The sequence below is a fragment of the Saccopteryx leptura genome, chromosome 9 (genome assembly GCF_036850995.1).
Source record: "Saccopteryx leptura isolate mSacLep1 chromosome 9, mSacLep1_pri_phased_curated, whole genome shotgun sequence".
NCBI classification, from domain to species: domain Eukaryota; kingdom Metazoa; phylum Chordata; class Mammalia; order Chiroptera; family Emballonuridae; genus Saccopteryx; species Saccopteryx leptura.
Window position 1 is genome coordinate 38164585 of NC_089511.1, and position 14301 is coordinate 38178885.

Here is a 14301-nt window from a genome sequence, read left to right on the forward strand (position 1 = left end):
TTACAGGCCCTGAGGCTGGACAGCAGCCCAGCACACTGAACATTAAGCACCCAGTTGCTGTGGGAGTGTGTGGGTTTCGCTGGGACTTACTTTGCTCATGTCCTGCTTCACTGATCCTCAGCATCCTCAAACACAGGCAGAGGGAAGCTAGGGAATGTGGCTCGCTTGGCCATGATAGGCAAGAAATGAGATTAATTATGCAATTTTAGGACTCAGTGGCCTTACTGTTGTTTTCTTGGTTGGTTGGTGAGCTTTGGCTAGGAAAGGCGATTATGTTTCTACGTGAATTATGAGGATCTTGCACCTAGATTGCATTGTTGGCCTATTTCACTACAAACCAGTGGGCAAAACATGACTACTCATAGAAATCACAAAACTGAAATGAATAAAAGGAAGATTTTTTTTTTTGTATTTTTCTGAAGTGAGAAGCAAGGAGACAAAGAGATAGACTCCTACATGCGCCCTAACGGGATCTACTTGGCATGCCCACTAGGGGGCAATGCTCTGCCCGTCTGAGGCATTGCTACCAGAGCCATTCTAGTGCCTGAGGCAGAGGCCACGGAGCCATTCTCAGCGCCCGGGGCAACTTTGCTCCAACAGAGCCTTGGCTGCGGGAGGGGGAGAGAGAGAGAGAGAGAGAGGAAGGAGAGGGGGAAGGGTGGAGAGGCAGATAGGTGCCTCGCCTGTGTGCCCCGGCCGGAAATTGAACCCGGGACTTCCACACACCAGGCGATGCTCTACCACTGAGCCAACCAGCCAGAGCCCCCAAATTTTTTTTTAATTTTAGATTTTTATTTAGTCTTTTAGAGAGGGAAAAGAGAGAAAGGGAGAGAGAGGGGAGGAGGGGCAGGAAGCATCAACTCCCATATGTGCCTTGACCAGGCAAGCCCAGGGTTTCAAACAGTGACCTCAGTGTTCCAGGTTGACGCTTTATCCACTGCACCACCACAAATCAGATTAAAATGAAGAGATTTCTGGGTTGCAACCAAGAGTCCTGAGGACTGAACATTTATGTGATACTAATCTCCCAAAATAATCTGTGAAAACATCTGGAAAAGAACATAAGCCTCTCCAAACAAGTGTACTTGGGTGAAAGCAGTTTCTCTGAATTCATTTATCATTAACCTGTTTATGTATTTTCCAGTTTTTCCTATCCATGTATACTTCAAATAATTGAAATTACATTGTATACAACATTGTATATTTTTTCCCCCAAAAGAATCGTTTTATTTTTCTGATTTGAAGACTAATAATACAAGCAATATTTGCGATCTGTATAGTTACAGTGAAGAAAACAGAAACCTCTTGTAAACTCACTAGCTGGGGGTAACTTTTACTAACATTTTGGTATATGTCTTTTTGCTGTGCCATACAATTGCGTCTTTACCCACAATTTGAGGTTATGCTGTACTTGTTGGCAGGTACTTGTTGGCAGGTTCACTTATTTTGTTCTTTAGATCCCACAGCTAAGTGAAATCATATGGTATTGTGCCAATCAATAGCATCATGGTGCTTCCTAAAGAACTAAGTTCTGCTCTTGTCTGGGTTTTGATTTAGTTGCCCATGTGTCTGCAGGTCACATCAGAGGCTGTCCATATCAACTCAGATGTGGCTGGCTGTGCCTCTTGTGAAAAGGTGTTTCTAATTTAGGGGGAACTAACTAACATGTTAGAATGAACATCTGTGTGCTCTCTATATGCACTGGTGTTTGCGGCATCAGCTGCCACTCCCATAGTAACGGAGTAAGAGCTCTTAGTCTGAAAATTGTCTTCCATGGGGTTCTAAGAATGTAGGTTTTTTGGGTTGTTTTTTTTTTTAATGTGATCAGTTAAGTATTTTATTTGATTTCAATTTTATTCTGTATTGGTTTCAGATATTCAACTTCCGATATTTCCAGTACCCACCTGGGACCATACACAGTTATTACAACATTATTGACCACATTCTCTCTGCTGTACCTTACATTCCTGTGACGATTTTGTAACTGCCAATCTGTACTTCTCAATCCTTCTCTCTCACCCAGTCCCCGAAACCCACCCCGTCTCTGGCAACCACCAGTTCACTCTCTGTGTTTATGATTCTGTTTCAACTTTGTTCACTTATTTTGTTCTTTAGATCCCACAGCTAAGTGAAATCATATGGTATTGTGCCAATCAATAGATAAGTTGATAAAAAAAAAAGCTGTGGTACAGACACAATGGAATGTTACTCAGCCATAAAAGAGAAGGAAATCTTACCATTTGCAACAGCATGGGTGGACTCAGCCCATGTCATGCTCAGTGAAATCAGTCAGTCTAGGAATATGTCATTCCCATGATGCCTGCAATGGTTTTCTGTGATGGCCCTGTCCTCCTGGTTCTTTCACTCTCATTGTCTGAGAGGTCACTCCCTTCCTGGCTCTACCACCCTGCGAAGGAATTGCTTGATTCTCTTTGATGGGGCCAGGAGCACCCTTGTCACATGGAGAGAGGTGTCCACCTCTTGAAGGTGCTTCTGTCCCTTTGTTGCCCCACATTGTACTGTGGCCATCCTGCTTCCTTATTTTCCAGATAGGCAAGAAGGCCTTTGAAGGCCTTTGGCCAGAGTGTAAGGAGGTTGCTAATCAAACAGTATCAGTCAAATTTTCACACTGACTTTTACTTCAGGAAAAGATTCCAAGTGGGGTTGGGGGATTGTTTGAGGAGTGGCCCCTCTTGTGCTGGTGTTGGTTTGAGTCTCGTACTTCTGTTTGCAGTTGGACAAGTCTGTTTGTCTTTCTAAGCCTGTGTCCTTCTTCCTCTCTACACTAGCGATACTGCTGTGTATTTTACCCCTTCCTAGATGGTTATGAGAATCAAATGTAATATTTGAAAGTGCCTTTTTGAATTCTGAAGTGATACTGGTGCCCTAAGCTGCTCGTCTAACATCCCTGCATCTGAGTGTCTTGTTTCATGGTTCTCTGGTACATTCTGCATGGATGGGGCAGGGGTGTGGAACACAGCCCGGGGAGCTCCTCTAGCCAGGGGTGTCCGACTCTGGTCCTGCCTTTCTGGATGGGAGGTGGGTGGTTCGTTCCATCAGGCAATAAGACAAGGTGTGTGTCATCCTTATAGCTTGCCCATCCCTTGGGGGTCGGGCTTGAGAAATGCTCTTCGCTTTATTGGCAGAGCAGGGATTATGGCTTCTTTTTCTTTTATGATGCCAGTATTGGGGTTCCATCTGTGGTAGTGCCTGAGCTGCCGACTGGCTTCTTCTTCTTTTTTTTTTTGTGGCAGAGACAGAGGGTCAGAGAGAGGGACAGATAAGGACAGACAGACAGGAAGGGAGAGAGACGAGAACCATCAATTTTTCGTTGCAGTTCTTTAGTTGTTCATTGACTGATTTCTCATATATGCCTTGATGGGGGGGGGGCTACAGCAGACCAAGTGACCCCTTGCTCGAGCCATTGACCTTGGTTGGGCTCAAGCTGGTGAGCCTTGCTCAAACCAGATGAGCCACTCTCAAGCTGGCGACCTTGGGGTCTTTTTTTTTTTTTTTTTTTTAATTTTTTAATTTTTTTTTTTTATTCATTTTAGAAAGGAGAGGGGGGGAGAGAGAGAGAGAGGAGAGAGAGAAGGGAGGGAGGAGCAGGAAGCATCAACTCCCATATGTGCCTTGACCAGGCAAGCCCAGGGTTTCGAACCGGCGACCTCAGCATTTCCAGGTCGATGCTTTATCCACTGCGCCACCACAGACAGGTCAGGCGACCTTGGGGTCTTGAACCTGGATCCTCCACATCCCAGTCTGACCCTCTATCCACTGCGCCACCGCCCAGTCAGGGTTGACTGGCTTCTTTTCAGTAGTGCAGTTCCCTCTAGGAATGTTTGAGGCCACTGCTAAGTATTGGTGTCGTTTGTTTTCTGGGGAAAGAGCCCAAGAGTATCTCCAGCCTTACCAGGTGGTGGTGCAGAGGAGAGAGCGTCAGACTGGGATGCCGAGGACCCGAGGTCGCCAGCTTGAGCGTGGGCTTATCTGGTTTGAGCAAAAGCTCACCAGCTTGAACCCAAGGTCGTTGGCTCGAGCAAGGGGGTTACTCTGTCTGCTGAAGGCCCGCTGTCAAGGCACATATGAGAAAGCAATCAATGAACAACTAAGGTGTCGCAATGCACAACAAAAAACTAATGATTGATGCTTCTCATCTCTCTGTTTCTGTCTATTTCTCTCTCTGACTCTCTCTCTGTCTCCGTAAAATAAATAAATAAATAAATAAATAAATAAATAAATAAATAAATAAATAAATAGAAAAAAAATTAAATTAAAAAAAAGAGTATCTCCGCACAATAGGTGAGGTTTCTGAAAAGCATTAAAGACTGAATATTAGTCTTGAATTATGTTTTACTCTTGACTCTTTATGTAACATAGTTTCACAGAAATTTTTTCCCCAAGATAGAATCATACTAGATATGACCATAAACATTCTTCAAACATAAACACTTAAATAGGCCCTGGCCAGCTGGCTCAGTGGGAGAGCATCATCCTGGCATATAGAAGTCCTGGGTTCAGTTCTCAGTCAGGGCATACAGGAGAGCCATCCATCTGCTTCTCCCCACTTTCTCTCCCTCTTCTCTCTCTCTCTTTTTATCTTTCCCCTCCTGTAGCCATGGCTCGATTGCCCAGGTGCTGAGGATGGCACCATGGAGCCTCCGCCTCAGGCGCTAAAAAGAGCTCAGTTGCGAGTGGCCCCAGATGATGTTGTCAGGTTGATCCCAGGTGGAGCACATGTGGGAGTCTATCTCCCCTTCTCTCACTTAAAAAACAAAAAAAGAAAAGCTTTAAATAATTTTAGCTTTTTAAAAATAAACATTTGTGGCCAAAAAAACAAACAAACAAAAAAACTGGAGGAGAATCCTGAGTGAATCTGTACTCTTCTCTGTTCTAGCTTTGCAGGCTCTGGTCTTTCTCTCTTGACTGGGTTTCTAATAAATATTATTTATGCCATTCTCAGATGGGTCTTATCTGATACGCTATTTCTTCTCGTAGTTCTTTCTTCCCGGACAATTCACCCCTAGAAGGCTTCTCTCTCTCTATCGCTGTCCTTCAGATGGTTACCCAGAATAGAGGAAAGAACCCTGAATTTACCTGAACAATAGTATCTTTGATGTTTCTTTGACCCTAAGCTGCTCAGCTATACATCACTGAATAAAACAGGTTGTTAGAGCTTTCTATAGCTCATAGCAGCTGGGAGCAAAATGGCTTTAATTCTGAGTTGTTGGTGTTTGTTTGCCAAGTTAACCCTCTTAGGGAAGTCAGTATGAGGGAACCTGCAAGATAGCAGACCCCAGAAATGGTCCATTCCCCAAGATACTGTTGGCTCTATCTTAGCTGAACCTCTAAGTCAGAACTTAGAGGCCCACATAGAGAGCCTTATCCTACAGTTTTGTCTGGGGTGCTGAGTTCTACTGGCAGCAGCTAGCTGGAAAAAATTTTTCTTTACTGCCCTGGCCAGGTAGCTCAGTTGGTTAGAGCATTATTCCAATACACCAAGGTTGCGAGTTCAATCCCTGATCAGGGCACATACAAGAGTCAACCAACAAATGCATAAATAGATGGAATAACAGATCAATGTTTCTCTTTCTCTCTAAAAATCCATTTTTTAAATTTCTCTTTACCACCCACCAAGACTCTTTTTCTGATTTTTTTTTTAATTTTATTGATTGCTTCTAGAGAGACAGAAAGGAAAAGAGAGAAAGAGACAGACAGAAGCATTCATTTGTTGTTCCACTTGGTTGTGCATTCATTGGTCGCTTCCCATATGTACCCGGGCCGAGGATCCCACAACCTTGGTGTTTTGGGACAGTGCTCTAACTGACTGAGCCAACTGGCTAGGGCCCAAGACTTTCTAAGAAAGTTAATTTGTCATTAGACAATTTAGTTGCAGGTGTTCAATTCAACATTAAACTGTCTTGCTAGAAATTATTTCATAAAGTAGGGATAGGTAGAAGAGGGTATAGGGGGATAAATGGTGATGGAAGGAGACTTGACTTGGGGTGGTGAACACACAATACAATATACAGGTGATGTATTATAGAATTGCACACCTGAAACCTATAGAATTTTGTTGACCAATGTTACCCTGATAAATTTAACAGAAAAGTAAATGAAGTGAGAACACATTTTTTAGACTTTTGTATCTAGGTGATTATTGCCTACAATTTGAAGACCTGACTTTGTTAACTGGGGTAAATCCTAGTATATTATTGGACTTTGGGCCAGTGACCATTTTGTTTGCCTTGTGTGTGTGTGTGTGTGTGTGTGAGAGAGAGAGAGAGAGAGAGAGAGAGAGAGAGAGAGAGAGAGGGAGGAAGGAAGGGAGAAAGATGAGAAGGATCAACTCATAGTTACAGCACTTTAGTTGTTTATTGATTGCTTCTTATATGTACCTTGACCAGGGACTTCAGCCAAGCCAGTGACCCCTTGCTCAAGCCAGCAACCTTGGGCTTCAAGCCAGTGACCATGTGCTCATGTTGATGATCCCACACTCAAGCCAACAAATCCTGTGCTCAAGCTGATGAGCCCGAGCTCAGGCCAGATGAGCCCGTGCTCAAGCTGGCAACCTTTGGGTTTCAAACCTGGGATCTCAGTGTCCCAGGTTGACACTCTATACACTGCATCACCTCCAGTCAGGTTTGTTTGCTATTTTAATAAGTATGTTCAAAAATTAAGACCCTTCTCTCCCCTGCTGGTTGACACTGGTAAATGTAGACCACCCTGTCAAATGGTTTTACCTGCCTATAGGCCACCGGTAAAATGGCAGGGGATAAATAGGGCTATGAAGGCTAGGACAGAAGTTTGAGAGGAGGAGGAGGCCAGGACAGCCCAGGTGTTCATCTGGAGGTTGATGGTCTGTGCATGCAACTTTCCACACTTAGAGATGGCACATTCTACACTCACACCCAGCCAGTGAGCCACTACTGTCCCAGATCCCCACTGGGAAGTCATCGTCAGAGCTACCACTTCCTGGAGAAACAGACAGGAAGCCTTGCTCCTAGCTTGATGTGGGTCAGCTCGCCAGCTCAGTGAGAGAGGGAGTGAGGCACTGCTGACCCTCTTCTAGGGGAATGGCAATAATTGTTCCTGTGGCCCTCTCTTTTGAAGGATCTGCACTGACATCTTGTCACACGTGATAAAACAGATTGTCGGTTTTTTCCTGCAGGAGTCTGAGGGATTTGGTGACAGACTGTTCCTTAAGCAGAGAATGAGCTTACTATCTCAGATGACTTCAACTCCCATTGACTGCCTGTTTAAGGTAAGACACCAAGAAGTCTTTGTGAGGAACACTCAATCTTTCAGCATCGCTGGTGTCTCTACGGAATCCACAGGGTGGCCTGAGTGGGTAGCTCAATTGGTTAGAGTATTGTCCTAGTACGCCAAGGTTGCAGGTTCAATTCCTGGCCAGGGCACATGCAAGAAATCAACCAATGAATGCATAAATAAGTGGAATAACAAATTGATGTCTCTCTCAAAAAAAAATTTAATAAATAATTTTTTAAAAATTAAAAAAAAGTCCACATGGTCTATGTAAACACTGAATTTCACCTGTGCTCAGAGCGAGTGGTAAGAATGCTGAGGTTTTACAGATGGAATTAGCATGTATGCCCATCTCGGGTCACCAAGACCCTGAGCCTCCACAGGTAGTACCCTCTGCCCCAACTGTCCTCCTCTCTCCATTTGGCAAACACAGTTTGTCCTTAGGCCAGCTCAGTGGCACCTCCCTGTGGCCTCGTCGAGTTGATGCCTCTTCTCCGCTCCTGGAGCCCTGCATCGCAGGTGTCTGTGTGACATGTGTTGGGTTGGGCATGCAGCTCCTCACGCAGATCTGATTGGCTGCTGGGCAGTTGGCGAGGACTGGGTAAGGGTGATCTCAAGAGGTCACCTGGAGCTAGAGTGGTTTCTATGGAGGCCCAGGGCACCTCCTGGGACAATGTGCTCCCCAGAACATCTCACTCCCTGAGGGAGCACATCCAGGAATCACAGGTGAGCCCTGCAGGTTTGGTTGTTGATAGGGTCTCCTGCTAATGGCGGCTGTTTCCTCCTCCCCAAACTGAGGCTCTTCAGGTACAAGGGAACAGGGCCAAGGCTTGTTCTAGTGAGGTGTCAGAATCCACTCTGAATGAACAACTAAGGTGCCGCCACAAAGAATTGATGCTTCTCATCTCTTTTCCTGTCTGTCTGTCTCTATCTGTCCCTCTCTCTGTCTCTCTCTGTCTCTGTCACAAAAAAAAAAATCCACTCTGAGATTCTGGATATATTGTCTCCCTACTTCTATTGCTTTGGGAATTTTGTCTCTTTTGGGGGTGGGGGTACGAGAGAGAGAGAGACGGGAAGGGGGAGAGAGGGGGAGATGCATCAACTCATAGTTGCTTTCACTTCAGTTGTATGGTGATTGCTTCTCATATGTGCCTTGACCAGGGCGAGCCAGTGTCCCCTTGCTCAAGGCAGCAACCTTGGACTTTTTATGTCAGCAACCTTTGGGCTCAAGCTAATGAGCTATGGGATCATGTTGACAATTCCCCTGCTCAAGCCAGAGACCCTGTGCTATTGAGCTTGTGTTCAGAGCCAGTGACCTCAGGGCTTCGAACTACGACCTCAGCATTCTGTGTCAACGCTTTATCTGCTGTACAACCACTGGTCAGGCTAAATTATGGGAAAATTCTTACATTTACAGTTACAAAAATAAAAGTAGTGTAATACACAAACCCCCACATAGCCATCTCCCAACCTTAGTTCATCTCTGCCCCCACCCACTTTCCATCTACCCTGATTATTTTGAAACATGTCCCAGAGAGCAAGTCAGTTCATCTATCCATAAGTGTTTCTACAAGGACAATCAAAAAATTCACTTCTTAAAAAGCAAATAATTTCTTAATATTGATAGTATCTTTGATGTCACTTTTCAGCACATTGCTTCTGGTAACCAAACGGAAGTGGAAAGACTTCTGAGCCAAGAAGACCAAGATAAAGATGCCATCCAAAAGATGTGTCACCCTCTGTGCTTCTGCGATGACTGTGAGAAACTCGTGTCTGGGTAAGAGGTCCTTGTGGAGGCTCAGTATGCCAGGAAGCAGGATACTCGGCCTTGGTGGACTTTTCTGCTTCTTTGCCATGAAATTCTGAATGAGGCCCTTATCCTAGCTGTGCTCAGCTTCCTCTGCTATAAAGTGAGGACACTAATCTCTGCCACTTTGGAGCATCAGATGGAATAAAAGTCGTAAAAGTACTTGGCATGCTGCCGGGCTGCCTACAAGGGTAGGCAGGTATAGGGCCTGCCCCAGCCTCGGCGGGTGGTTTAGGGTGGGAGGAATGTCGGCCTCCCCCAGTAATCTTGTTAACCTCCCCTTAATCTAGTCAGACTTTTGTGCTGGGTGTCGAGGCCTAGAAGGATGGGGTGGTGGGGAGGGATGCTAGAACTGGATGCCTCAGCTCCTCACCCTGTGAGCAGGGGCTGGATTATATCTGGGACACTGTAGGGGAAACGCAGCTTGGATCACACCCTGAGATCTGTCTTCTAGTCCTAGGACCCTGACATGGCCAGTCTTGTCAGAAGGTGGCTTTGCCATGCCAGTTCCTAGGGTGTCATTTTCTGTATTTTCTCTTTATTTTAGGAGGCTGAATGATCCCTCAGTTGTCACTCCATTCTCTAGAGATGACAGGGGTCATACACCCCTCCATGTGGCTGCCCTCTGTGGTACGTTGTCTTGGGATGGCCTCTGGGGATTGTCAAGGCAAAGGGAGGAGCCAAGGAAGGCCCAGCAGAGGCCTGAGGCCTGGCTCACGGGGTGCGGTGAAATTGGGGTGGTGGAAGGGGCTCATCATGGGTGGCCCCTGGGGGCTTCGCTGAAGAAGAAGATTAGCACATGAGCTGCAGGCCTTCCTATGCTGCTCCCGGGCTGAGAGTGGACGTGTCCATGTTCTCACTCTGTGGGCACCTAATGCTGCTCTGGCTGGAGGTCCAGGGAGGGAAGGCTTGAATCTGAGCTATGAAAAGGGTCTTAGAATTGGAGTTCTTATATTCCACTTTAAAAAAATTAACTTACTGTCTTTTAAAGTGCACAAAATAGCCTGACTGGTGGTGGTGCAGTGGATAGAGCATCGACCTGGGATGCTGAGGACCCAAGTTCAAAACCCCAAGGTCACTGGCTTGGGGCAAGCTTATCCAACTTGAGCACGGGCTCACCAACTTGAGTGTGGGGTTGCCAGCTTGAGTGTGAGATCATAGACATGACCCCATGGTCACTGGCTTGAGCCCAAAAGGTCACTGACTTGAGCAAAGGGTCACTGGCTCAGCTGGAGCCCCCCAGTCAAGGCACATATGAGAAAGCAATCAATGAACAACTAAAGTGCCACAACTAGGAGTTGATGCTTCTTATCTCTCTCTCTTTCTGTCTGATTATCTCCTCTCTCACTCTCTCTCTCTCTGTCATTAGAAAAAAGTGCAAAAATTAGAAAACACAAACTTCTCCAGTGTCACCTGCCATCCTACTGTTTCCCAGAGATAATTTGATTTATGAGTATCTGGAATTTCTCTATGCTTGTGTGTACATGAATATAAAATATATGCTGGCCTTTGGCCCAGCATATGGACATCCTGGGTTCAATTCCTGGTCAGGGCACATACGAAAAGCACCCATCTGCTTCTCTCCCCCTCCCTATCCCCCTTTTTTTCTCTTCGTCTCCTGCAGCCAGTGGCTCAATTGATTTGAGCATTGGCCCCCGGTACTGCAGATGGCACAGTTGGTCCAAGCGTGTCAGCCTTAGGCGCTAAAAATATTGTAGATTGATTGATTAGAGCATTGGCCCCAGATGGAGTTGCTGTGTAGATCCCAGTCAGGGTGCATGTGGGAGTCTGCCTCACTATCTCCCCTCCTCTCACCTACTTAAATATATATATATATATATATTTAAATACATATATATACACATATACATATATACATACACACAGGGGGTCCTTGGGTTATGACGGTCTCAACATATGTACGATGTTTTGAGTTTATGATGCTCACTCCCATAAAAACTTTAAAAAATTGAGATGTGAGTGTTTCAGCTTACGCCATTAGCATCATATTTATGTACTATGTGGGCAAACTAGTTCAGTTGCGTACAGTGGAAGAATATGCAGTAACACAGCGTATGAGTGAGGGGGTTGGCGTCCCCCAGCACACATACTTACGCCATTTTGGACTGTTAAAAGCGTGTGTTCAGATAGGTAAGTAAGTGACTTAGGCTAGGGTGTATTTTGACTTACATCAGAATTCAAGTTATGTCACTGTCGTAGAAATGGAACAGTGTTGTTACCCAAGGACTCCGTGTGTGTGCGTGCGTGCGTGTGCGTGTGCGTGTGTGTGTGTGTGTGTGTGTGTGTTTGGGGGGTGTCATACTGTTCTGTACTGTGGTCTTCTCACTTGGCAATATATGAGAGCATTTCTCTTGTCAAATTTTTTTATGGTTGCACAGTATTCCATCTTATGAATTGACAAACCATGCACACTTCTGTGGGCGTCTAAGGTTCTTTTCCACCACCTTCTGGGCTAGAAGTGGATTGGAGCCAAGTCCCCTCTAAGAGCCACCCCAGAGTGCCCGGAATCTGCAGTCTGACTTGATGTTGGCTCTGGTTCTTCTCAAGCAGAAAACCTCTGGGCATGTCTCATTCCATGGAATAGGAGGGTAAAATAAGGTGGCTTCACACTGAGGGCTGGGAAAGCCCCCTCTCTGTCCTTCTCCATGTGAAGTCCTCCTCTTCTGTAGGGCAGGCATCCTTCATTGACCTCCTGGTTTCCAGAGGCGCCGTGGTGAATGCCACGGACTATCACGGGTCAACTCCACTTCATCTCGCGTGTCAGAAGGGCTATCAGAGCGTGACGGTGAGTAGGGGTGGCAGCTTCACTCCACATGCCTGCTCAGAGAAGCTGGGCTCTGCGTTTTGCTTTCCAGCCATGTTGGCCATGCCTCTCTGTCCCACACTGGCTATGCTACGGCCACCCAGGAGGGACCCCTTAACCCTTGGGCAAAACTGTGAGGTTTAGGTTTGAGATGTCTGATAGTCTGGGGATAAGGTGATGGGACTATAGACTTTTTTCTTTAATCTCTAAACTTTTTGTAAAGAACATGAGAGTGGTGATATCATTTGATTGTATAATAGATAAATAAGATTGAAAATGGAAATAAGTGACCTCCCCCTTTTAAGACTGTAGGCCACACTTCCTGAGGAAGCGTGTGCCTGCCCTTGCGGTCTTGCTGCTGCTTACCCGCTTTCTCCTCCCCCTGGAAGCTGCTGCTGCTGCACTACAAGGCCAGCGCCGACATGCAGGACAACAACGGCAACACCCCGCTCCACCTGGCCTGCGCCCACGGCCACGAGGACGTGAGTGCTCCCGCTGTCCCAGCTCACTTTACCCTTTATTACACATGAAGAAATGTGAATTTCTCATTAGTTTAGCGTTGATAATTATTGGGAGGTCTGTAATTTTTTTAATTAAAAGTTTTTAAGCCTGACCAGGCAGTGGCGCAGTGGATAGAGCGTCGGACTGGGATGCGGAAGACCCAGGTTCGAGACCCCGGGGTCGCTAGCTTGAGCGTGGGCTCATCTGGTTTGAGCAAAGCTCACCAGCTTGGACCCAAGGTCGATGGCTCAATCAAGGGGTCACTTAGTCTGCTGAAAGCCCACGGCTAAGGCACATATGAGAAAGCAATCAATGAACAACTAAGGTGTCACAACGAAAAACTGATGATTGATGCTTCTCATCTCTCTCCGTTCCTGTCTGTCCCTGTCTATCCCTCTCTGTGACTCTGTCTCTGTCCCTGTAAAAAAAAAAAAAAAAAAGAAAGAAAGAAAAAAACTTTTTAAGTTTATTATAGACACCATGTTGAAATGCAACCCTGAAGCTTAATTGCCCATTGCCTTATTATAAAACTAAGTTATTTTCATTCATCCCTGCTACTATCTGATTACCTTTGCTCATATGCAATTTTTACCTCTTATTTTTTATAGTAATATCAAGGAACTTTATAATTCCCATTTTCACTTAATATTTAACAGTGTGATTTTCCCTGACTGTTCTCTCTCCCCCACTCTGCACAGTGACTTACAGGTGGATTTATATATACATACTCAGGGTTGAGGCTGTGTTAGGTGGGTGATACTCAATACCGAGACCATGCCCTACACATTTTTATGCAACTTGCGTTCCTAATTTAACAATACATTATGGAAATCCTCTAGGTCAATAAATGTAGATTAGCCTGATTTTTATGTATTTATTTTTTTTATTTTTAGAGAGAGAGAAAGAAAAAGAGGTGGGAGAAATGGGAAGGCTCAACTCATAGTAGTTGCTTTCTATACGTGCCTTGGCCAGGCAAGCCCAGGGTTTTGAACTGGTGACCTCAATGTTCCAGGTCAACACTTTATTCACTGCACCAGCATAGGTTAGGCGATAAGCCTGATTTTTTTTAAGCCTGATTTTTAATCACTACACAATAATCAGTTATATGTGTTGTGTCAGTGTTCCTAAGACTACAGTCCCTTGGTTCAGTGAGTTGTAACACCTGTGAGGTATTGTGTATAAGGGCAGCCCTTTGGGGCACTCACACCACATTTTATTGGAGGCTGCTCACGTAAAACTCTGCCTGGCGTGTATCAGAATTCCAGACTCCCAGAAGGAAAGCAGGTGTTCAGCACAAACCACATGGTTTTACAAACAGGTTAGGCACAGTGATCCCTCTTATAAGGCAGGGAACTGTGGACACACTCCCCAAATCCAGGCTCCCAAGGAATATTGCAAGTTTAGGACTTAACCTTGCAATTGGGCCTTTCAAGGGGTTGTGGGCTCAGGCCTGCTGTGCATGGGTACATCACAATTTATTAATTCATTTCTTATTGATGGGCATTTGAATTATTTTGAAAAAGTGATGTGTCCTGATTAGATAACCTGGAATCCTTGAATTCTGTGACTGCAGTTGCTTACTGAGTTGAGCCTTAATTGACAGGGACCTGGGCGGAGAGGCTGTGGAGTGCACAGATGTTGCCCAAGGCTTGGTATGTGCATTAATGGTGGCATTTCCCAATTTCTTTGCAGTGTGTGAAGGCTTTGGTCTACTATGACGTTCAGTCATGCAGACTAGATATTGGGAACGAGAAAGGAGACACCCCCCTACACATAGCTGCACGTTGGGGTTACCAAGGCATCATAGAGACATTGCTACAAAATGGAGCATCCACAGAGATCCAGAACAGACTGAAAGAAACTCCCCTAAAGTGTGCGTTAAACTCAAAGGTAGGTGTTTTTG

At 45.5% G+C, this 14301-nt stretch overlaps 1 protein-coding gene across 2 annotated transcripts in view; it reads left to right on the top strand.

Moving 5' to 3' along the window:
* Nucleotides 1-14301, top strand: part of ANKRD27 (ankyrin repeat domain 27) — a 72436-nt gene that overhangs the window by 29737 nt on the left and 28398 nt on the right. For both annotated transcript variants that reach the window (XM_066349662.1, XM_066349663.1), the window contains exons 13-18: nt 7172-7264; nt 8916-9043; nt 9621-9703; nt 11764-11879; nt 12287-12379; nt 14091-14288. In XM_066349662.1, coding sequence (XP_066205759.1) covers nt 7172-7264; nt 8916-9043; nt 9621-9703; nt 11764-11879; nt 12287-12379; nt 14091-14288 — 711 coding nt within the window. The remainder of the gene's footprint in view (nt 1-7171; nt 7265-8915; nt 9044-9620; nt 9704-11763; nt 11880-12286; nt 12380-14090; nt 14289-14301) is intronic.